The 25,275-nt window shown below is 39.7% G+C and overlaps 2 protein-coding genes and 1 pseudogene across 2 annotated transcripts; 2 read left to right on the forward strand and 1 right to left on the reverse strand.

The window, feature by feature from the left end:
- Positions 1-11,480: 11,480 nt before the first annotated feature.
- On the reverse strand, positions 11,481-13,399 carry LOC114397029. Its single transcript, XM_028359163.1, has 2 exons — positions 13,316-13,399; positions 11,481-12,329 (listed from the first exon to the last, which is right to left on the reverse strand). The coding sequence occupies exons 1-2, from the start codon at positions 13,397-13,399 to the stop codon at positions 11,481-11,483; spliced, it is 933 nt and encodes a 310-aa protein (XP_028214964.1).
- Positions 13,400-17,296: 3,897 nt separating this feature from the next.
- Positions 17,297-17,936, forward strand: LOC114397030 (annotated as a pseudogene).
- Positions 17,937-18,715: 779 nt separating this feature from the next.
- Positions 18,716-24,389, forward strand: LOC114396520 (serine/threonine-protein phosphatase PP2A-2 catalytic subunit-like). Its single transcript, XM_028358534.1, has 6 exons — positions 18,716-19,269; positions 20,672-20,786; positions 22,721-22,829; positions 22,907-22,984; positions 23,380-23,571; positions 23,836-24,389. The coding sequence occupies exons 1-6, from the start codon at positions 19,017-19,019 to the stop codon at positions 24,007-24,009; spliced, it is 921 nt and encodes a 306-aa protein (XP_028214335.1). The 5' UTR covers positions 18,716-19,016; the 3' UTR covers positions 24,010-24,389.
- The last annotated feature ends 886 nt before the right edge of the window (positions 24,390-25,275 follow it).

Raw genomic sequence — 25,275 nt, forward strand, 5'->3', positions numbered from 1 at the left:
CATTGTCTCTCACAGTCTTTAGATTTGGGAGCCAATCCAATCCTTGTGTCTGGACTCTCAGCCACTTATGATAGCCGCCGATGATCCCATTACTGCTTCCCCTAAGCTCTCTGTCCTTTCTTCACGCCGCATCCCATGCCTTGCGAACTCCTTGGAGTACCCTCGCGTTGTGGTCACTGAAACCCCGTGCGATGAAAGGCGTGATGCTTTCGTCTGATGGCACTCGTCTCATGGGACATCCTTCGCATGAAGATAGAATCCTGATTCTTCCTTCCTTCTAGCGAGGGAACCAATTAACAGACACCCCTCCATGCTAGCCAAGAGTTGGTCCCACTTCGCCTTTCCTTTTTCGACGCACGAGCGGTGACCTTGTAGCGGATAGACGAGCCTACCTTCTTGGAGAAAAAGGTGTGAAACCAGCCACACATAGAGAGCCAGTGCACAACAAACAATTCTTGCGCTGCTCTTTTCACATCCCCGGTCGAACGTGTCATACATGGCCAAAATGGCGACGACCGGGCTTTCCTTGCCATGATGAAAGGCGAGGAAAGCGTCAATCGCTGCTGGGTCCACTAACCCTTCCATATTCGGAAAGAGGAAAACTCCAAAGATCAAAAGCGCCAAGATGTCAATAAAAGAAAGCCCATTCGCCTTGATTTGCCAAGGCCTTTGCCCTTTCCTCCAAACACTTCCTTGGTACTCCGACTACCCCATTCCTGTTTTGCTTTACACGGTCCAACTCTTGTGCTGAGATTTTCACTACCTTGGCAACTCTTGTCGTGGAGGGATAGAACCCAGAGAAAAGATATGGCTTCCTTCCTCCCAGTGGGCATCCCCGGATTTCTTCAAACTCTTTCACAGTCGACACTAGCTGGAAGTCCTCAAATGTGAAGCACCTTAGGGGCTGGTCATAATACTGGGAAAGGGATGCAATCGGTTCCATGGAGACTTCTACCCTAGCTAGGTCCCAAATCTTACCATAGGCTTTGCGGAAGGCTTGCCGTTGAAGTTGACCCATTAATTGCCCCAACTCTCGTAAACTAGTGACCTCTAAGCTCTTGATTTTGACTTGATAAAACCTCTTTTTAAGCGAAGGCTTTTGACTTGATCCCATGTTTTACTAAAGTGAAACAAGATCTAGTGCGAATCAAAACTCCGACATCTATCATGGGTGGAATGGATGAATGCACAAAGGAATGCATATGACACGGATGCAATTTATGAATACGGGAGCCCGGGAAATTGTCTCCTTCTTGGATACAACATTTGGGCAGCGTGGCACCCAACGTATGTTTTTAAGAAGGCGACATGGACCCTCCGTCGGTTTGCTAAAGTGAGGGGATCAAAGACGAAACCCACGCATGATGCATATGCGAAAGGCACAACACGGGGATGTACACAGTACGACAATATTCACAAACAAATATAAGCAAGAGGGTATATGATACTTATGCATGGCAGTGTGAAAAATGGCATGCAGCGTGTTTGCTCCGTGCCCCTATTTAAAGGGCTATAAGGGAAAGAGCTAACTAGGCTTTTAGTGATAACCCCCAAGGTAGTCATATCTCTCTTGATGGTTTCTAGAGGTATCATCCCCTTCGAAGAACATACTGCAGCAGTAGGGACTACTAGCAACAATATGTTTTCAAAGAGAAAAACTCTAGATGAGGGTTCACTGTAATCAAGCAAGTCGGAGACCTAGCATGATCACGGATTCACCTCCACTCCTTATGTTCTCACGAACCCGGGTATAGGGCCCCTTTCTCAACTCACCGTGTGTGCAAATAGTGTTGGTGTTTGCGTGCATCAAATGAATAAGTATTTACCTCATGCATACATTTTAAAACGCACTAAAAGCAACAAAGAGTTTATATACACAAGACCATAAAAATAAAGGGAAACCAACAAAGGAGAAAGTCATGATAAAACATTTTCACAAGATTAAATGGCCTAACTCTCAAAAAACAGTCCCCAGTGGAGTCGCCAACTGTCGCAACCTACCCTTCGGCGGGAGGGCAACGCGTGACTCGCCGGATGCGTGTTCCACGAAAGGAATACGTGCGGAGTCGCCACCAACGTTTATTTGGGGAAAACGTCGGAAAAACCGGAAAAGACGCGATCTACGAACTTTTAAGTGAAAGGTTCGGGAGTTGTATTTACGCACGGGGAAGGTATTAGCACCCCACACGTCCGTCACAAGGGACGGCAGCCTTTAATCGAATGTGCAAATATGACTTTGATTTTTACGTTCCCTTTTATGTCCTTATATCTTTTATACCCTTTTTATATTTTTCTCTTTTTGTGGTCGACAAGGGTGTTTCCCTTTGCTCCTACGTATTCCTCAATTGCGATGAGGAAATCAGACCTACGTAGTTCTTTATTATCATGTGATTCTTTTTTACTTAAGAGGTGATCATTTTAAGGCGTTGGACCTTGAAAATGATCCATTTGCTTAGTAAGAAATTTAAATGATAAAATTCAAAACCTATTTTTGTGGACGAGCTTGACTAGGCGAGTTGATTTTAGCCTTAGTTTCATCTTAGTTATTAGTCAATTCGATTAAGAATGAGAAATCCCAAAGAGAAAAACGTCCGATTGATTTTCCGCTTTATTTTACTAAAAGATATTTTTTTTATTATTATATTATTATTTTACCTCTTTTTTTGATTTCCAACGTGGTTACGGCACGACCGAACGGTCGGAATTCATTTTAACCGAAATTAACGGATAATACAATTCAAACGTTCGGTGGAAATTTATTTTATTTTTAGGTTAAGCGAGAAATGACTTAAATAAAATGGCTTAAGCACGTCAAAAGAGGGTATAAAAAGTCAATGAAACAAGGATAAAAATACACGAAACACAATGTGGACCACCACGGGTACATAGAATGAATCGAAAAGCTTGGTTCGAGGTACTTACCCGTTGAAGATCGAAGAACGATGAAGAACGAATGAAGAACGTCGAAGAACGGTTGAAACCTTCGCAAAATTCCTTACGGAGAACGTTACGGAAACGTTTCGGAAGCGCCTCGGCTTAGATTTTCTTCATGGAAACAATTCTTCCAAGCAAATTCGAAAGAGAGAAGAGTGCCTAACGGGCTCACCCTTTTCCTTCTCACTTCCTCCCCTATTTATAGCAAAATAGGGAGATGCTTGCTGCCCAGCTCGCCCAGGCGAGCAGGGTTGCTTCCTCCAGAAGCAACAGCCTTTTGGAGGAATATTCTGGAGGGCCCAAGTGGGCCTGGTTTCTATTTGCACCCCCATTTTTACTAAGTACACCCCCCTCTGCTTTTTTTTGGTGATTCTTTTTTCGTAAAGTTACGGAAACTTACGAATTTCGTAAGATACTTGTTTTCTTTCCGTAATGTTTATGGAACCTTACGGATTACATAATCATCCCCTTTTTGACTTACGGAATGTTACGGAACCTCACTAATTATGCAACGATGCTTCCATTTGATTTCCGGTGTGTCACGGAACCTTTACGGATTGTGCATCAATATTTTCTTTTGTTTTTCGGCATGTCCCGGAATTTCACAAATTGCCTAATGATGGGTGCCAAGCACCTTACAAGACCCAAACAAAGGTCGCATGTCATCAAGCAAAGGTCCCCGGACGAAATTAGGGTATGACAGTAGTCATACCTCACAAAATATATATATGTATGTTTAGGTAGAAAGATACCTTGGATATGCATGTATATAGCAAAAATATCTCACAAAACACATATATGTATGTTTAGGTAGCAAGATACCTTGGACACGCATGTATATAGCAAAATACCTCACAAAAATATACGTATGTTTAGGTAGCAAAATACCTCATGAAAAAAAAAGCAAAAAGAGAGCGAGCAAGAAAAGAATAAGAAGAAAAAAATATAGAAAGAAAAATAATAAAAATAATAATAATAATAATAAAAAGTTGTCTAGCTAAAAAACAACATGCTTGTGAAAAGAGATAATTTCCAACTTTTCTTTGAAAGATTTTACTGATCTTAACCAGTTTTTGAAAAAAAATGTGTGTACACATTTGAAGGGTAAATGCTGTGAAAAGTTTTTCGAACACCCAAGATAGACTCGGATGAATGCACAAATTGATGGAAGAACATATTTTGGAAATACTGGGTTGACTTAAAATAGGGAAAATGAATCCTGAGCCCTAGTGTCACATGACCATAAAAACTTGATGCTTGAGTGTCCACATGGGTGCATGCATGACCAGTTTTGCATAAAATTTCCTAATCATCATTGTTGCATGTGTATCATGGAAATAATGTAGGACATCCCCTTTATCCCCGAACCGCTGGCCAAACCCTGACATATATCATGACCAGCCGTTCTACAAGCCTTGAGCCAAAATCCCAACTTATCATAAACCTTGACCCAGGGTGAGAATGTCAATCCTTGCCCTCGGAAAACAAAAAAGGGAAGAAAAAAAAAAGAGAGAAAAATTCCCAATCAAAGAGTGGGAGAAAGCAAAAAAAAGGAAAGAAAATTCCCGATCAAGGATCGGAAGAAAACAGAAGAAACATCCAGAAAGGTCTTTGGACCAGACAATATCTGAACAGTACAGAATTGTCACCAAGTAAACAAGAAAAAGGAAACCACGACCTAAAGTGGTCCTCTCCCTTTGATTGCCGACAAAATCTTGTGCGCTAGCGACTTTCTCGCCACGCACTAAACAAAAATAGAAAAGGAAAAGGAAAAAACACTCAAAGCCAAATTCCCCACCTAAAAACCATTCCCAAAATAAGTCCTATTGATCCATGATCACGCATGTAATCTTTGATTTGATAGGAAATGATTTGCAAAATCAAGTCATGACATATCTATGGTTCGAAATTAGGATAAAACACTTACCTGTGTGAGATTGATACCCTTTTAGTGATTTTCTCCTATCTTTGTTGGACCCAGTGCTTCCTCTAAATGGTCATTTAGAAACGAAATGCTAACATCCAAAATCTCATTTACGGTTATGAGAAAATTTCATCAGCATACTCTCCTTCCCCGATAGACACATTGTTTTTCATCCAAAAAGCATATGTTGCTCTGATCAGTTGGAAGTTTTGTCTCTTTACTAAAGCATGTTCGCATTTTGGTGAAGAAAACACCGAGACTATTTTTAGTCTCACAGTTATCAAGAACTACGTAGGTCTGAGTTCCTCATCACAAATTGAGGATACGTAGGAGCAAAAGCCCTGCTTTTGTCAACCACCCCACCTTTTGTTACCATGACTCAAGAGTCCGGGGGCATGCGGAGCCACATGACCGTGGGATCCCCAAATTCGTATGTTCCATCATTTATCATTTGTATGTTATCCTATTTCTATGACTTGAGGGACTAACGTTTGTTTCGTTTTGATTGACTTTTGTTTTGTGCATACATGTCGTTTGAACTGTTACGTTTGTATTTACTTCGTTGTTGTCAATAGTGTTTGTTGAAGTTCCGAAATCGCGTAGACTTTTTCATTTTTTAGGAACGTCGTCCAAAATCAAAAAAATGAACCAAAATCATGATAAAAAGAAAGAAGCGTTGTGAATAAATGTCTACGTATATAAAGAAAAAGAAAAATGTTTCTCATATATGTATGTAGAAGAAAAATACGTATAGAAGGATTTTTGCGTGTGTAAGTAATGTGTGAAAAGAAATCCCTGTGGGTGTGAGCAACGAATGTATATAAAGAAAATTTTGTATGAACCATAGGTGTGTGTTGAGAAAGACGAAAAATCTTTGAACATAAATAGGGTTTGTATATAGATCGTGTGACGTAAAGAGAGAGAGTTCCAATGCGTATACAGAAAAAGTTTGTCATGTATAAAAGTGTAGGTATACAAAGAAAGATTTCTTCATAGAGGACCATAGGTGTATAATTTTGTGAATATATAAAAATGAAACAAAAAGGAAAAAGAAAGAAAGACCGCAAAGGTCGACATGTTATAGTTAAGAAGTATAAATCATTCGTAAAGAGCAAACGTATCTTCTGGAAACAAGGGACTGATGCTAAGAGTTTATTTTCCGGAATAAACCGAGATAAGAATGGATGAATTCATTGAACTGATGAAAGAACATAATTTGGAAACATTGGGTCTGTCTGTGTAAATTCCCAACCGTAGTATCACAATGCCATAAACGGGATGCTTGAGTGCCCACCTGGCTGTAGCCATGACTAATTTTGCACGTTGTTTTCAAATCATCATTGTCACGCGTGCCTTATGGAATAATATGGAAGTTCGGCCCGAAATCGACACCTTGACACCCAAATTTGTTTCGCCCCAGATATCAAGATTGGGTTCCCACGATAAAAGACCCCATTGAAACACAACCTTAGACCTTTTGGAACCTTGGCCTATAAAAAAGAATCCTCATTCCTTCCCCGAAGCAAAGGACAGCGGAATCTCCTCAAGGGAGAGCGAATAGAATGCTAAAATCCGATTTCCCAAACAAAGGGATGGGGAAGGAGAAGTGAAAAGAAAGAAAAGGAATAAATGGAAAGAAAGAAAAAGAAAATATGAAAATAAAGAAAAGAACAATAAAAAAGAAAAGGAAGGATTCCCGATCGAAGGTCGAAGGGAAGTGAAAATGGAAAAGAGCGGAGGCAAACAGAATAATTTTGGGTCAATGAAAGAAAGGGAATGGAAAATCTTCAGACCAGATAAATTCTCGGCAAGGTAAGTGACTTTCGGCAAAGGGAAACCCATTTTTGGTGTCTCTTCCTTTCAGATTGCCATTCTCGACTGGCGATATCCCACCCCACCTGAACAAAGAGGAAAAGACCGAAACACCCAGCTTCCTCTCCAAAAACACTACCCTCGAGAAAATCCTATTGGTCCGTGATCGTACGTTTGATCTTTGATTCGATAGGAAGTCGTGTGCAAAATAGAGTCATGGTGTAGTTATGGTTTGGGAATAGGATAAAACACTTGCCTATGTGAGTTTTATACACTATGAGTGATTTATTTTCAGCTTAGCCCGATGTTTCCCCTGCATGTTCATTTAAAAGCTAAAAGTTGACATCCTACCCTTCATTCTCGGTTACAAGGAAGATTACCCTTGGCACAAGTATATTGTTTCTCTAAGATATGGTGCTCTCGCGAATGATTTGTTTTTCTTTACAAAAAGCATGTTTGCCTTTCAGATGGAAAAACCCGATGGACCGTTCGGTCCTGCCAACCACTTTTTTTCGGAGACCCATGAATGTCATTGCCTAGCGCTGTTCATGTGTCCTCCACCTTTGAGTCTAGAGCCCCGCGAATGTCATTGCCTAGCGCTGTTCGCCAATTCTCCATTCTCCACTTTTTTTGGAGCCCCATGAATGTCATTGCCCAGCGCTGTTCATGCATCCTCCACCCAAAGAGTTTGGAGTTATGCTTCATGATTGCCTAAGTGTGGACCCTCTAGTGCAATCCTCCATTCTCCACTTTTTTCGGAGACCCATGAATGTCATTGCCTAGCGTTGTTCATGTATCCTCCACCTTTGAGTCTAGAGCCCCGCGAATGTCATTGCCTAGCGCTGTTCGCCAATTCTCCATTCTCCACTTTTTTTGGAGCCCCATGAATGTCATTGCCTAGCGCTGTTCATGCATCCTCCACCCAAAGAGTTTGGAGTTATGCTTCATGATTGCCTAAGTGTGGACCCTCTAGTGCAATCCTCCATTCTCCACTTTTTTCGGAGACCCATGAATGTCATTGCCTAGCGCTGTTCATGTGTCCTCCACCTTCGAGTCTGGAGCCCTGTGAATGTCATTGCCTAGCCCTGTTCGCCAATTCTCCATTCTCCACTTTTTTCAGAGCCCCATGAATGTCATTGCCTAGCGCTAGTCATGCATCCTCCACCCAAAGAGTTTGGAGTTATGCTTCATGATTGCCTAAGTGTGGACCCTCTAGTGCAATCCTCCATTCTCCACTTTTTTCGGAGACCCATGAATGTCATTGCCTAGCGCTGTTCATGTGTCCTCCACCTTCAAGTCTGGAGCCCCGCGAATGTCATTGCCTAGCGCTGTTCGCCAATTCTCCATTCTCCACTTTTTTCGGAGCCCCATGAATGTCATTGCCTAGCACTGTTCATGCATCCTCCACCCAAAGAGTTTGGAGCTATGCTTCATGATTGCCTAAGTGTGGACCCTCTAGTGCAATCCTCCATTCTCCACTTTTTTCGGAGACCCATGAATGCCATTGCCTAGCGCTGTTCATGTGTCCTCCACCTTCGAGTCTGGAGCCCCGCGAATGTCATTGCCTAGCGCTCTTCGCCAATTCTCCATTCTCCACTTTTTTCAGAGCCCCATGAATGTCATTACCTAGCGCTGTTCATGCATCCTCCACCCAAAGAGTTTGGAGCTATGCTTCATGATTGCCTAAGTGTGGACCCTCTAGTGCAATCCTCCATTCTCCACTTTTTTCGGAGACCCATGAATGTCATTGCCTAGCGCTGTTCATGTGTCCTCCACCTTCGAGTCTGGAGCCCCGCGAATGTCATTGCCTAGCGCTGTTCGCCAATTCTCCATTCTCCACTTTTTTCGGATCCCCATGAATGTCATTGCCTAGCGCTGTTCATGCATCCTCCACCCAAAGAGTTTGGAGCTATGCTTCATGATTTCCTAAGTGTTGACCCTCTAGTGCAATCCTCCATTGTCCACTTTTTTTGGAGCCCCGCGAATGTCATTGCCTAGCGTTGTTTGCCAATTCTCCATTCTCCACTTTTTTCGGAGCCCCATGAATGTCATTGCCTAGCGCTGTTCATGTGTCCTCCACCTTCAAGTCTGGAGCCCCGCAAATGTCATTGCCTAGCGCTGTTCGCCAATTCTCCATTCTCCACTCTTTTTCGGAGCCCCATGAATGTTATTGCCTAGCGCTGTTCATGCATCCTCCACCTTCGAGTCTGGAGCCCCGCGTAGTTATGCGTAGCGCTGTTCGCCAATTCTCCATTCTCCACTTTTTTCGGAGCCCCATGAATGTTATTGCCCAGCGCTGTTCATGCATCCTCAACCTTCGAGTCTAGAGCCCCGCGAAGTTATGCGTAGCGCTGTTCGCTAATTCTTCATTCTCCACTTTTTCGGAGCCCCATGAATGTTATTGCCTAGCGCTGTTCATGCATCCCCCACCAACGAGTCTGGAGCCCCGCGAAGTTATGCGTAGCGCTGTTCGCCAATTCTCCATTCTCCATTTTTATTCGGAGATCCATGAATTCATTGCCTAGGGTTGTTCATGTGTCCTCCGTTATCAAGCACGGAGCCCCTGGTGACTGGGAAATATGTTTTTCTGTTATTTTCCGGATCGGTTCCTTCGCCAAACATGTGTATATGTGTATATGTATATTATATTCGTTGTTCTTGTTGTTGTTTGTATTTTGTTTTGTGTTGTGCAGAAGAAAAAAGAAGGAGTAGAGACAAGAGTTGTCATCACGGAAAGGAAAGGACGGACGAAATCAGTGTCTTATCTTTGCTTTCCTCTTATCTCCGATGAGAGGTAAGTAAAGAAAGGCAACTGTCATACCCTAATTTCGTCCGGGGGTTATTATTTGATAATATACAACCTTTGATTGGCCGCTTCGAGATACTTGGCACCCTTTGTTGTACAATATGTGAAGTCCCGAGACGTGCCGAAAATCAAAAGGAAGCAGGCTTATGCGATCCGTGAAAATTCCGTAATGTGACAAAAATCGAAAGGAGGTGTTTTTCGCAATCCGTGAGTTTTCGTAACTTCTTCGAAAGCTAAAAAAGAGTAAATATATAATCCGTAAGGATTCGTAACTTTGCGGAAGGAAAATAAGTATCGTTACGAAATTCGTAAAATTTCGTAACGTTACGGAAAAAGAATTACCAAAAAAGGTAAAGGGGGGTGCATTTAGTAAAAAAAGGGGTACAAATAGCAATCAGGCCCACTTGGGCCTTCCAGATTCTTCCTCCAGAAGGCTGTTGCTTCTGGAGGAAGCAACCTTACTCGCCTGGGCGAGCTGGGTGGCAAGCTCCTCCCCTATTTTGCTATAAATAGGGGGAGGAGTGAAGGGAGAAGGGGTTCAGCCTTCTTGGCACTTCTTATTCTCTCGAAATTGCTAAGGAAAATTGTTTCCGTGAAGAAAATCCAAGCCGAGGCGCTTCCGTAACATTTCCGTAACGTTTTCGTGAGTAATTACGCGAAGATTCTCGACCGTTCTTCAACATTCAACGTTCATTCTTCGTTTTCTTCAGTCTTCAACGGGTAAGTACCTCATACCGAGCTTTTCAATTCATTCTATGTACCTGTGGTGGTCCACATTTTGTTTCATGTATTTTTATTCTCGTTTTCATTCGCTTTCTATGCCCCCTTTTGACGTGCTTCAGTCATTTATTTAAGTCATTTCTCGCCTAATCTAAAAATAAAATAAATTTCCACCGATTATTTGAATTGTATCATCCGTTAATTTCTGTTAAAATGAATTCCGACCGTTTGGTCGTGCCGTAACCACGTTGGAAATAAAAAAAAAAGAGGTAAAATAATAATATAATAATAAAAAATATCTTTTAGTAAAATGAAGCGAAAAAAATCAATCGGACGTTTTCTCTTTGGGATTTCTCATTCTAAATTGAATTGACTAATAACTAAAGTGAAACTAAGACTAAAATCAACTCGCCTAGTCAAGCTCGTCCACAAAAAATAGGATTTGAAAGTTTTATCTCAGCTATTTTCTTACCAAGTTAAATGGATCATTTTTAAAGGCCCAACACCTTTAAGTGATCACCTTTCAAGTAAAAGAATCGTTTGATTCACCTTTAAAAGAAAGAACTACGTAGGTCTGATTTCCTCTTCGATGGAGGGTACGTAGGAGCAAGAGCCCCGCTTTTGTCGACCTCAAAAAATAAAAAGAAATAAAAGTTAAGGCAATACAATTTCCACAATTCTAAAAAATAGGTTGTTGTCCTTCGAGACAAACGTAAGAGGTGCTAATACCTTCCTCAAGCGTAAATATAACTCCCGAACTTAGAATTTTTATTTTGACCGGTTTCCTTCATTTTTCCCGACGTTTTCCACAAATAAACGTTGGTGGCGACTCCGCGCATCTTTCCTCCTTTGGAAAGCGCACCCGTGAGCCTCGCCCTCGCTCGCCCGCCAAAGGACACGTTGCGACAGTAGGCAAAGACATCAAGAAGCAGTAATAAGCCTATCCCGCAAGCCTCTCCAACATCTGGTCCATGAAAGGCAAAGGAAAGTGGTCTTTCCTTGTGGCTTCGTTGAGTTTACGGTAATCGATGCATATTCTCCAGCCAGTGACAGTTCTTGTTGGGATTAGGTCACTCTTTTCATTCCGAATGATTGTCATGCCCCCTTTCTTTGGTACCACCTAGACAGGGCTTACCCAAGCACTATCGGAAATGGGGTAGATAAGCCCAGCCTCTAGAAGCTTAAGAACCTTTTTCCACACCTCTTCCTTCATTGATGGGTTGAGCCTTTTCTGGGATGTCTGACTGGTCTGTAATCTTCCTCCATCATTATCTTGTGCATACATTAGGCAAGGATGATTCCTTTGAGATCTAATATATGACACCCTATTGCTTCCCTGTGTCTCTTGAGGACCTCTACCAACCTGTTTTCTTCTTCTGCTATGAGCTCACTGTTGATTACCACAGGTTTGGTCTCGTTCTCCTCCAAGAACACATACTTTAGGTGGTTGGGTAGGATCTTTAGCTCCACCTTGGTCTTCTCGGATGGACTCCTGCTTTTCAATTTTTCAAAACTGGTCCCCCCTATAGGAATATTTTCTTCACAATCTAAGTCTTCCAAGCAAGCCCTTAGATCCTTCTCTTCTTCACTGGTTAGACAATCTACAACATTGATTAAAGCTTTCTCCAGTGAAGTTTCTGTAGTTGAAAGAGCACCAACGTCTTCTTTATCGACCTCCTCCACCTTGAAGCACCTCTTATCTTCCTCTGAGTATTTGATTGCTTCAAAAAGGTTGAAGGTTACCTTTTGGTTGTCAACGCTCATTTCCAGATTTCCATTCCCTATATTTACCACACAGTTGACAGTCAGCATGAAGGGTCTACCTAGGATAAGAGGAATCTTCGTATCTTCTTCTATGTCCATGACGACAAAATCCACCAGAAAAGTAAAGTTGCGGACTTTGACAAGGACACCTTCTACTACCCCGTGTGGTCTTGTGATTGATCGATCTACGAGCTGGAGCGTCATCTTGGTAGGGTCTATCTTCAAATTTCCAATTCTTCTACACATTGACAGGGGCATCAAGTTGAAGTTTTCCCCTAAGTCAGTGAGAGCCTTCCCTACTAACTCATTCCCTATGGTGCAAGGGATTGTCACGCTCCCAGGGTCTTTAAATTTCTTGGGTAGTTTCCTCTGTATCACCACACTATAGTTGCCTCATACCACAATGCTCTCGTTGTCAATGTAATTCCCTTCTTGGTGAGGATGTCCTTCATGAATTTGGTGCAGAGCAGCATTTGCTGCAAGGCCTCCCCAAATGGCATGGTTATCTCTAACCCCTTGAATATCTCCACGAAATGCTTGAAGTAACACTCCTTATTCTTCTTTGACGGCACTAAAGGATATAGGGGCTCCTTTAGAGGGGTTGGTGGCTCTTCTTTCCTAGCCTCTCGGGCTAGCTGGCTTTTGTTCTTAGAGGTTAAGACCTTATTCTCTTCTTCTTTCTCTTATTCCTTCTTCTCTCATTTTTCTGCCCTTCCTTCCTCAGACTGGTCTTTTTCAGCTTTCTCTCTTTCTCCTTGCGCTCTCTTCTGGCTTCTAGTCAACACTGCCCTACATTCCTCCTACGGGTTCTTCTCTGTGTTGGCTCCAAAGTTGCTAGTGGGTCTTTCAGCCATTTGTTTGTCTAATTGTCCCACTTGTATCTCCAGGTTCTTGATGGATGACTCTGTGCTCCTATAGTTGGACATGGATATCTGCATGAATTGATTTAGTGTCTTCTCAAGCTTGCTAGTTTTCTTATAAAGATCAACCCCTTGGTTGGAATTCTAGACGAGTTGACTTCTTTGCTCCTTATTGAACTGGTTCCCCGGATGATTCGTCCAGCTTAAGCCCTATGTGAAATTCCTCCCTTGGTTGAATCTTGGTGGTCCTCCTTTGTTGTAGCCTTGGAATTCATGGCGATTATGGGCTCCCAAGTAGTTCACCTCCCTGGAAGAATCTTCTTGGGCTATGCATTGCCCTGGCTCATGTGCTCCACCATAGATGTGGCATCCCCCTATTTTCATGACTGAAGAGTGAGAGGGACTTACCGCTTGTAGTTGTTGAGGGAGCTTGTTGAGGGTCTCCGTCAAGGCCTCTATCTATCAGGCCAATAGCTTGTTTTGGGCTAGTGTTACATCTTGGGCTGCGAGTTCCAGAAGGCTTCTCTTTGTTGGCATGTATGCTCGATCATGAAGGATGGCATGATCATTGGCCGCCATGTTCTCTATTAGCTCCATTGCCTCCTTCGATGTCTTCAACATGATTTTCCCCTTGCGGATGTGTCAAGGAGTTGCTTTAACTGTGGTCGCAGGCCATATATGAAAATGTTTAGTTGCACTGGCTCACTGTACCCATGTGTAGGCGTCTTTCTGAGTAGTCCGTGGAAACGGTCGATCGCCTCGCTGAGCGATTCATCGGGAAGATGGAATGAGGATATTTCCATCTTCCCTTTGGTAGTCTTTAACTCTGGGAAGTATTTCTTTAAGAACTTTTCTACAACTTCCTCCCAGGTCCGTAAGCTATTTCCTTTAAAGGAGTGTAGCCACCTTTTTGCTTCCCCTGCCAAAGAAAAAGAAAAGAGATTGAGGCGTATGGCATTCTCGGGAACACTGGCTATCTTTATCGTGTTACATATTTCTATGTAGGTGGCGAGATGAGCATAAGGATCCTCATTCGGTAGACCGTGGAAGAGGTTTCCTTGTATCGGCTGTATAAGAGAGTAGGCATAAGATATGTTGATCGCTTAAACCTCCAACCTTGCAATGCTGGTGAAGAATTGCGGGTAGCAATACTAGAGTAGTCCTCTAGTGTTACTCGCCGTGCATGTTCCTCTTCTATTTGATAATAGCTTTGTGGAAAGGGTGGAGGTGAGGGTTGACTGCTCCTATGTATTTCTTGTTCTCTTCTTCTTCTTGTGTTGTTGTTGTTGTTGTTCTTCTTCTTCTTCTTCTTCTTCTTGCGACATTGTTATGCCTGCAAATGGCTTCAATTTCCAGATTTAGTGGAGCTAAATCTTTGGTTGCAGTTCTACCTCGTATACACAAAAACAAGCACTACCGTGCAAATTATAGAAGAAAAAATGGAGAAGAAAAAATAATGAATAAAATTTAAATTGTAAAATAAAGAATAAAGAATAAAAGAATTAATACTTACAAATTGAAAATGTATGGCAACCAAGTACGAAGACAAAGTCCTCGGCAACGGCGCCAAAAACTTGTTAACAGTTTGGCAAGTGTACCAAAAGTCCAAGTGGTAAAGACTCGGAAGTCCAAGTGTCGATTTTCACAAGAACTTTGTTTTGTACTTGTGTTGTATAATTTCCAATTTATAAGAGGAAAAGATAAGATGAGGTATGAAAGATGAATTTAAAAGAACAAGATAATAAATATTAATAGAGAACAAAAAGAAATAGTAGGGAATTCAATGAGATGGGAATGCTAGGACCTAGCATGCCTTATTTGCCTAAAATGTATTATTTTTTATTTTTCTCTATCAATTAGGTGAATTTATCCTACCCACATCTATTAAAATACTTGCCCTTGATGTCTCACGATGACAAACCTATTTTACCTATCTATCTCCTAAATGTCTTTGCAAAGATTCAATAGATAAAATGCATGAAGTTCTAATCCTAGATGCTTGCTTTGATGCATGGGCATAATGCAATCACTCTATGTCTAGCAATGATTTTATTAAGATACATCTTCCTTTTAGTTCTATTAGAAATTACCATTTATTGAGCGATTAGTTCCTAAAACTGATGCATGCAAAACCTTCCTTGTATTCCTATTAAGGATTACCCTCTGTCGAGCACCTAACCCCCAAAATGATGCAAGGATGAATGATGCATGAAATTAAAAGTAAGAAAGGATGATAGGAAAGAAAACACTTGTTGTATTGATAAATATGAAATGTACAATACATATTTTGGCTTTTTAGGCTTGTCAAGCCCTAACTAAGGGTTTAGCCTCTCATGGCCATAAGGGGCCTTACACTAGAAAAGGGGTATAGGAACTGATGGAGGAGAAGGGATGGAAAAAGGGAATAGAAAATGACGAAAAAGAAGAAAGAATTCCTTAAGGGAGAGTTCTCAGGCTTTAAGTGTGTATTAGAGTGCTTTGAGACTTAGTGTGTCTTTTCTCCTTGGATTGTCTCTCTTTTTATAGCTACTAGAGTGGACTTGGGCCTGCGTACTCGCGCTTAGCGCGCTCTGCTCGCTTAGCATGGGTGCTTGTATTCGTGCTTAGCACACGTTGCTCGCTTAGTGCGGGTGTCTGTATTCACGCTTAACGCGCATCTTCCTCGCTTAACGCCAGTGCTTGTTTTTGCGCTGAGCGCGTCTTGGGCTGGGCCTTTTTTCAGTTTTTTGCTATTTTCTTCATCTTTTAGCCTTTTAGTCCCTCCTTTTCAAATGTGCAAGCCATGAATAGGAAAAACATCAATTCATAACAATTAAGCATGAATAACTGCTAAATAATCATTTTTAAAGATATTTTCATTGTATTTTCACGATAAAAAGCAACTCATATTTAGCAGTTATTAGGGCGTGTGACACCCTCTTTGGATATATGACACGACCCGTGTGATGACAGTTGAATAACTCATTTTCCCGCCAAAAACATGGTATAAAGGCACCAAATGTTGGTATGATAACTAACTCTGATCCCATTGTTCCACCTTAAACTCTTATAAACATGAGTGTCAGAGTCTATGTAGGCACCCCAATGCCACCGTGTGATCACCTCATAAGCGTCGTGCTCCACCAGCAAAGGAATAGCCATTGTGATCCAATTCTAACTCAGGAATTCTCCGTAAACCAGATCTCTTCCACTTGAATCGAACAAAATGTATTTTTAACTATATCATTTTAAAATTATTTTTAAATTTCTAGGCTAAAATTATATATATATATATATATATATATACGATGACTATTATGAGAGTTACCATCTTATATGAGAATGAAAATAGTCAATTTTAACCATTAGATTAAAATTGAAGGCTTATATTAAAAATAATTCTAAATTCAAATAAAAACCTCATGTAATCACAAAATTTATAAAAGATTCATCAAACAGAAAATCAAATATATAATTTATCATGTCCAAATATATATAAAACCTATCATCACCATTATGATCACCAATGCATCACCACCACCACCACCATTGTCATGATCACCATCGGACGTTGTCACCTAACATCATTGTTGTTATCGTTGTTGCCCCTGTCGTCGCGACGAGAACAACAATGACAAGAGTCATGTTGATGACAATGTGTGGTGGTCATGGTAGGAGTAGCGACAGTGACATCAATTATGATGGTCATGGTGGTGGTTATAGTGGCGATGATGTTCATGATAGTGGTGGTGGTCATGATGGTGATGATGAGTTTGAGATATTTAAAAATATGATTATTAAATTTTTTAAAGATTTATTAGTTATATGAAATTTTTATTTGAATTTAAATATTTTTAATCTAGACCTTTCATTTTAATCTAATGGTTGAATTAAAAGTTCTCATTCTCATATAAGATGTCAATTCTCATAATAGTCGTCCTATATGTTTGTGTGTGTGTGTATATATATATATATATAAAATGAGGAAGGATCAAGTTACTCTAAGAGTAACCTTTTAAAGTTACTCTTCATTTTCAATGTTTTTTTCTTCTTGAAATTTAATGGTTAAAATTCAAGAAAATGAATTGTGACGATGAGAAGTAACTCTCTTAGAGTTATTCTTGGAGTAACTTGATCCCTCCTCATATATAATATAATTGATTCTTAGAAAATTTGATAAATACCCAATTTAGTCATGGAATTTGTAATGTGTTGACACTTGGATCCCTGAATTATGAAAAATTAAATTTTTGTCCCTCAATTTGTAAAAAGTGCAACAAATTCATCCCATTGTCTATTTTTCTTTTAAATGAAACGACCAAACCTACGTGGCATTATTGGACATAATTGACAGCGAAAATTTTGCTTTGTTTGCTGTTGACTCAGATGAGCAAAATTGCCATATGAAAATTTGAAGGACTATTTTGTCAAGAGATTTTGCTTCCCTTTTTACTACATGGGAAATACTGAAAGGGGTCAACATTTGTTACCCATTCTCACCAATTCAAAAAAGAAAAAAAAAGTCCATTCTCTTTTGTTTCCCTCTCTTCTTTCTTCCATTGAGATTTTTCTCTAAAGAGAAAAAATGGCCAGAGCTTCTAGAAAATCAAGAACCGTAGTAATTGGATCCTTTTCCTCCACCCCTAGATTCTGCAACTCTCACTCTCCATCATCTTCTTCTTCATTAGCTTTCGCCTTTTGCACCTCTAGCTTCACCTCTCGCTCTTCCACCTTCTTTCATCACTCTTCCTCTCTGATACGTGTCAACCTCTACAGTTCCTCCATTCAATTCTCCCTTGATCGTTCAATTTCTCCGAATCAGTTCATCTCAGTTGCACTATGAATCAACGCCTCAAGGCATAACAGTAGCTCGCATCATCAGTAGGTGCAGACCTGCATGTGCTCACCTACGACACACCCTGGCTTCTTTCACTGCAGCTTCCACAGAAGAGTCGCGCGTCTACATCATACTCGCTGCACCACCTCAGCATGCACAAATCTGCGATGACAAACTCGCTCATGAGAATTTGACATCAAAGGAGATCTCATGAAGTGAGCTCCCACTACGTTGATTCGATCTTCCTCACACAAGCATAGAAGGTGAGGGGACTTTCACTACAGATGGAGGCGACAATAGATCCAACATAAATGGTTTGAGATCTAATGGATGCACAAATGATTTTGAAATCCAAACGAAAACTAATTATGTGCTTCATCTTTGTGTTTGCGTGTATTTTTGTGTATATAATACAAAACTTATATTATTCAATTGCAGCCATTGTTGGCCATTCTTGGAGCTTATGAACCTAATTTCATGGAAAACAATTTTGATTAAAATTGTAAAATATTCAACTAATCCTCAATTAAAATTCAAAACTATAAGTCAAACTTTTGTTTAGATTAGGGGAGAAGAAGTAGTCATCTGATTTAAACGGTTAGATTTTTTCATGATATAAAAGAAGGATATTTCAAGTTTCATGATAAATTAGTGCTTTGAAATTTCTAATAATATTTTAGTTCATCCAAGTTAGTAGGATACACAACAAAATTTTGACCGTCAAATACATTCAACAATGACATGCAAGTCTAACTATTGTTTAATAGAGAAAATAACGGTGTGACGAATTTATCATATTTTTTACAAATTAAGGAGTAAAATTTTATTTTTCTATAATTCAAGGACCTTAGTATCAACGCATTACAAATTAAAAAACCAAATTGGAATTTACCCTAGAAAACTTCATTTTCTTGTCATTTATTATGGATTTGAATTTCTTTTTCATTTTTCTATTTGTTCTCCGGCTGGCAAGGATCCTGACCCTCAACCCCTCTCCTCTCTCACTCCCACAAATACAAATATTAAATTAACAATTAAATTATTATTTTTCATTTTTTTAGAAATATAAATGTTTTTTTTTTTTTTTTATGTCTCTGTCTGACTGAGAAACACCAAGCCGAGGAGACGAAGAGACAAAGAAAAGGCACACACACCAGCCGTGGAAATGAATGAATGATTGAGAAACCAAATCAAACCACGCCAGCTTCAAAACGCTGCGTTTCACTCCCGTCCTCGCGTCGCTCCCAAACCCTAATCCTATCCGCGGCATTCCTCTGGTCGCCGTCGTCACCGTCCCGGTCGCGCCAACCGCCGCAACCCGAAGAAACCGAATCGATCTGAGAGAAGGTGCGATCTCGGAGGTGGGAGCCAAACGAAACGATGCCGTCTCACGCGGATCTGGAGCGACAGATCGAGCAGCTGATGGACTGCAAGCCTCTGTCGGAGTCGGAGGTGAAGGCGCTGTGCGATCAAGCGAGGTCGATTCTTGTGGAGGAGTGGAACGTGCAACCGGTTAAGTGCCCCGTCACCGTCTGCGGCGATATTCACGGCCAGTTCTACGATCTCATCGAGCTGTTTCGTATTGGAGGGAACGCTCCCGATACCAATTATCTCTTCATGGGTGATTATGTAGGTCAGTCATTCTTCTTCAATTCAATTTCTCCTTCTTTATGATCATTATTTATATCTCTTTTTAGTGGTTAGGGTTCTGAAATTTTATTTTTGTTTTGCTAAGAAGAGGGTTTTCTTTGGGGCAGGACCTCAATGTGTAATTTGGTTTCATAAATATTGAATGAAATTATGACCAGGTCGATAGCATGGTGTTGGTTTTTTTAAACGGATTCTTGGTTTTTTAACTGTTAATGATGTCTGTGTGAATTAAATGAACCTTTTTGTTTCCGTGTTTGTGTTCCGTGTTGTGTCTGTGATGACTATGCTGAAGTCTAATAATAAGAACTTCGACTTTTGAGCTCGCTGAGGCTTGTTAGATGGAGAACTGTTTAGTAGAACTTGCTCCCTCCCTCCTGGGGAGATGACTTGCGTGCATGGGTGAGAGGGATTTTGCTTAGGGATGCTTTGAAATTGAAATTGTGGGTATTAGATCTTGTTATGGGAGTGTGGATGCTTTGACGCTATAGGTGGCATGAGGAAATGAAGAATTGGTGAGAGTGAGATATAAATGTCAGCCCTAGATACGTAGTAAATTGTAACAATCTTGATTTTTGTGATTTTCTGTATAATTTTGTGTGTTGGAAGAAGTGATCCATGTAGCCAACCTCATCTAGTGGGATAAGCCTTTGTTGTTGTTAGAAGAAGTGAAACTTTATTCATCAAACTCTTGATGACTTGATGGACAAATAAAGTTGAAACTTGCATGAGCAGATTTTTCTAGGATATATATCTGTGAGGGGTGAAGCTCTGTGATGTCCAATATGTGTCTGAATTATTCATGAGATTTATTTATTTATTTACTTATTTAAATTGTTTAATGCCAATATGGTTTCCCATACATGTCTTAACACATGAATTTTCAGTTTTCTCTTTCATGACTGTTTCAATCTTCTGATCTCTGCCTATCTGCCTATATCAACACAATGAATTGGCAAAGCATGTGTACCGAAATCTCATCTTTCACACCTTTACAGATGATGGTTGATGAAGGAATGAGGTTGAAACTATTCCTCATTGTAGGAAATAGGCAATGATTTCTGCTGATAATGATTTATAGTTTCTATTTTGTTTCTAGTAATATTTAAGATGTTCTTAGTTTGTACATTTTAGGATTGCAATCATATGTTTATCATGTTTATGATTTTTGTTTTCATGCACATCTATCTGTGCATCCTAGACATATTGCATACTACATTTTGGCAAGAATAGACATGTTGCCTTACACCTGTATTGTATCTTTGCATCATAGGTTTTACTTTTACATTGGTCATTATATTTCTTTCTTTTGTCATACTGCTTTTTTATGATTTTGAATGCCGGGATACTGCTGCCATTTCCTCATGATTATGACTTAATTCATGCAGATCGTGGATACTATTCAGTGGAGACTGTTACACTTTTGGTGGCTTTGAAAGTCCGTTATAGAGATAGAATCACAATTCTCAGGGGAAATCATGAAAGCCGTCAAATTACTCAAGTGTATGAACCATATCTTGAATGTTTCTCACACAACACCATCTCTTGATCCGCTGTCATTTATATATGTTAAGTTTTATCATTTTAAACTGAAGGTTTGATTGTATTCAGCCATAAGTGTCAATAGCGTTATAGTTGGATTGCATTGCAAAATAGTTCTTGGGTGCTATGGAAGTCAAATAGTGTTGTGATTTTGAATAGAAGCCAGTTCAGCTGCTATGACATTGAAATTGCTGTCTTTTGCAGCTGGAGTGGGTGCAACTATGACTGGTTGCAAAGCCCTGTAATATTGTCTCACTGTCTCCTAGGGATATATAGGAGGTAATTTCAGGATGTTGCCCCCATTGTTGTTAAATAACAGTTACAGTGCTGCCATAACACTATAACATGGTGTTTTGTGATCGCTCTGCCACAAGCAATTTGTGAAGGGCGGCCTGCTATGGCAGTGCCATAGGCTGCAATGGCATGTTTATATGGCGGGATTTTAGCCATCAGCCATCCGCCATTGATAACCTTGATTGTCCCCTCCCTCCCTCTTTCATTGAATCAGTGGTTTCAAATTAAACCCCAAATTTCTCATACTTGCATGCATTCTCTCTTATGAACACCTACCTTTCTCCGGCGGCATTGCCCAGCTAGTAGTGACATACCCCAGGTTTATGTCCATCCCTGTCCTCTCTGCCATTTTGCCAGCTATCCCTGTTTTCACCCTCTAATTGTTCTCTTCTCTTTCCTTTCATTTTTTTGTTCTCTGCACTTATGGCTGTTTTGTGCTAATAATGAATGTCTTACTGTTAGATACTTTTTTTTAATATATATTTGAGCATATGTACATTTATACATTTATAGTATATACATCATTTAACTTGCATTTAAAATTTCACAGTAGTGGTCATCCCGCTATTTGCTATTCTGCTATAGCAGTTTTGGAGTAAGCAACTCCGCACCACTATCATCTAGGATTGATAACTATGTATTCAGCTTGAAATTTTGAGAATAGGTTGTGGGAGTTGCATGCAACCTCAATACCTCTAATCATTGGCTTCATTACCTAATGGAGCTTCAGTTGTTAGGGCACCAGCTTTCTAATGGGTGATTTCTAAGGGCTTAAGAGAAGTGTTGGTTTTGTAATGGCTTTAGGCCGTGTTTTTTTTCTCTTTCTAGATTTGTTTTTCTCATCATTATTATGCTGACTGGGAATTTAGTTTTAGGACATTAAAAATTAGGATAATAAAATAATATATTTTTTGCTTTTAGCTATGTATCCAATGCTGAGTGCTGTTATAGACTTATGGTCGTTTTCACTGAATGAGTAGCATGATTGCTTTTGCTTGTATGGTTAGCTACTAAAATCAATTTCTCCCATTGTAGCATGTTTTCCAATGTGAACTTTGTGGTTGAAATTAATTTGGACACATCTCTCAATTACGTTCAGCATTTCAAAATCAATTTTATCAATCTTCAAAACTAGAAAAGTACTTTGTTGAGATGAACCTGGTACATGAATTCCTGGGTAACTCAACTTCAAAAAGATACCCTTTAACTGTGAAACATTATAATAGCAACCCTGTAATTTGCATCTGAATGACACTTGTTAAAACCAAATCATCAATGATTTGACCAAACTTCAAATCAATTTTACCAATCTTCAAACCAAAAAGTACTTTGTTTCAGATGAACCTGGTACGTGAATTCCTTGGGGAAATAACTTTAAAAAGATACCCTTTAAACTGCAGAACATTATATAGCTAACTTGTAAGTTGCATCTGAATGACACTTGTTAAAACCAATTTATCAATGTTTTGACAGAAATGAAACAGGAAAAAATAGAAAATCTCTTTAAACACGATAAACAGGATAAAAAACCAATGTTTTTTTTAATTAAATAATGTTTTATTGCTGTGTCATTTGATCTATCCTTTACCTTCTGCTTTCAGGTATGGCTTCTATGATGAATGCTTGAGAAAATATGGAAATGCGAATGTCTGGAAATACTTTACAGACTTGTTTGATTATTTGCCTCTGACTGCCCTCATTGAGAGTCAGGTTTGAGTTAAATGTTGCAGAGTGGTTATCTGACTAATTTTATGCCGGCCTTTAACTTCTACCTCTGTGTATTGCAGATTTTCTGCTTGCATGGAGGTCTCTCACCTTCTTTGGATACACTGGATAACATCAGAGCATTGGATCGTATTCAAGAGGTTTGTGTGCAATTGCTATCATGAATGCACTGAATTGCCTTATGATCCATTTAATATAAACATTTTTATTTGGAGAATGATATCTTGAGCTTGATATACATCTGATGTTTAATATGGTTTGAGAAATATTTTACTTGATGTTGCAATTGTAGTTTGTATTATTGTTTTGCTCTGGAGATGTTTCATCTAGGTCCTACCATCATGACTGCTTCCTCTTCCTCTTTAGTTTAATATAATATTTTAATATTTTATTGCCTATTGGCCTAGCCAGGTACACAAAGCTTTTAGGATATCTCATCTTATCCTACACGATAGAATGCTATTTCTTAACATTTGTATTGTCCAGATACCTTGTGATTATGTCACCTGGTTTGCCTAACAACTGTATGTTACAGGTTCCACATGAAGGACCAATGTGTGATCTCTTGTGGTCTGACCCTGATGATCGCTGTGGATGGGGAATATCTCCACGTGGTGCAGGATACACATTTGGGCAGGATATAGCTGCTCAGTTTAATCATACCAATGGCCTCTCCCTGATATCGAGAGCACATCAGCTTGTTATGGAAGGATTCAATTGGTGCCAGGTGACTGACATAGCTATTTTCAATTAAGGAGTGCTAATAATATACTCTTTAACACTATTATTGGTTAAAATTTAGTAGAAATTACAAAATCATGAGTGATTTTGTGATTCTCAATAATTTTCAGCGAATAATGAAGAGTGAGTTTAAAAAAGTGTTAGAAAGTGTATTATTAGCATTTCTCTTTAAGCAATATAATAATCTTTTTCCATGTTGAGAACAACTTATATATTCTATCTAATGACTTCATTTTGATGACTCTTGTAGGACAAGAATGTGGTGACTGTATTTAGTGCTCCAAATTACTGTTATCGATGTGGGAATATGGCTGCCATACTAGAAATAGGAGAGAATATGGATCAGAATTTTCTTCAGTTTGATCCAGCTCCCAGGCAAATTGAGCCTGACACCACACGCAAGACTCCAGATTATTTTTTGTAACTTCATTTATCTGCCTGTTTGTAGTTACTGCTTTCTGCCATTACTGTAGATGTGTCTTTAAGGAAAGGAGTTTTACTGTGTAAGTGGAGGGTGGTCATCAACATAATTCTTTCTTTCGGAGTTTACCTGTTGCTGCTGCCGCTGCCTTATCTGTACAAGAAACCAATAGAACTGACACATGCCACCAATTGGGGTTGTTGTATATTTTTGGGAGGAAGCAGCGTAACATGGTATATCTTTTCTGTAATCCTTTTTCTTTTCTTTAAATTAAATCTCAAGTTAAAGAGCAGATTTTTGAGTCCTGACAATGATGCCTAAGGTTTTTTGAGACTTTTGATGATGCCAAATGAAAGTGCAGGTTTTCATTTTTCATGATTAAATTATATCATGGTAGAGGGGGGTTGAGTAGGGACGGTGCATCGAGACTTAATGATTAGGAACCTAAGGTTTTTTTTTGAGCCAATTCCCTGCGGTTATGCTGTTTCCCATTTCGTTGTTGAATTCCTTTTATGCTGAACTGAGGCTACAGGGTTTATCAAATTTATGATCGTATCAAATTGTGGGTTAACATGCCAAATTCTTCGGAGGGTATTAGGGTATGTATATGAGTGTGGATATAGATTTAACAAGGAGATTGCTATTTACACACTTTTTTACTCTTTACACCTAATTTTTTTGGACATTTTAAAATACCCAAAACACCTTGCCCTCACCACTCCCTCACGGCCCTTCTAACCTCCCTGTCGCCCCCTTCTGGTGTGTGCTACGTGTCTCAGCCTATGTTTGCCACCGTAAGTGTCGTGTTTGAAACAACTAAAAGTACAGCAGAAAGATCGAGCTTATGTTGCATGTTTCTAGAAAAATATTTAAGTGAATGGGGACACGAAGCCATAATTATGGTCGTGCTGATGGAAGAAGAGTGAGCAAGAGTTGGAGGGAAGGACTGAGACGGAGACAGAGAAACGGGAGTTAGAGAAGGACCATTGGAAACTAGTTTATGAAGTTTTTAAATTACGAAAGTTTTGTTTTTATAATGTAGCTATTGGTTTCCGTAATATAATATAATTTTTTTTACGTGTTTACATAAACTAGGTTGTGTAAATTTACATTATAAAAATGAGTTTCTACTGTGTAAATTTTTACATGATGGAAATAGTTTAGACTTTAGAGTATGGGTTTGTTATTTTTACACAAACAGTTTGATAATCAAGTAACTAACAAAATGTACAAAGCTCTGGCAAAAATATATCTATAAGAGGATTATTC

The sequence above is a fragment of the Glycine soja genome, chromosome 18, assembly GCF_004193775.1.
Source record: "Glycine soja cultivar W05 chromosome 18, ASM419377v2, whole genome shotgun sequence".
NCBI classification, from domain to species: domain Eukaryota; kingdom Viridiplantae; phylum Streptophyta; class Magnoliopsida; order Fabales; family Fabaceae; genus Glycine; species Glycine soja.

Excerpts from the sequence above, each read along its gene's own strand:
- LOC114397029 (XM_028359163.1), bottom strand. The coding sequence starts at position 13,399 with ATGGCGGCCAATGATCATGCCATCCTTCATGATCGAGCATACATGCCA. Across the intron at positions 12,330-13,315 it reads TGGAACTCGCAGCCCAAGAT|AGGAAACTACCCAAGAAATT; the intron begins GTAACACTAGCC and ends GTGGTGATACAG.
- LOC114396520 (XM_028358534.1), top strand. The coding sequence starts at position 19,017 with ATGCCGTCTCACGCGGATCTGGAGCGACAGATCGAGCAGCTGATGGAC. Across the intron at positions 22,830-22,906 it reads CTGCCCTCATTGAGAGTCAG|ATTTTCTGCTTGCATGGAGG; the intron begins GTTTGAGTTAAA and ends TGTGTATTGCAG. Across the intron at positions 22,985-23,379 it reads CATTGGATCGTATTCAAGAG|GTTCCACATGAAGGACCAAT; the intron begins GTTTGTGTGCAA and ends TGTATGTTACAG.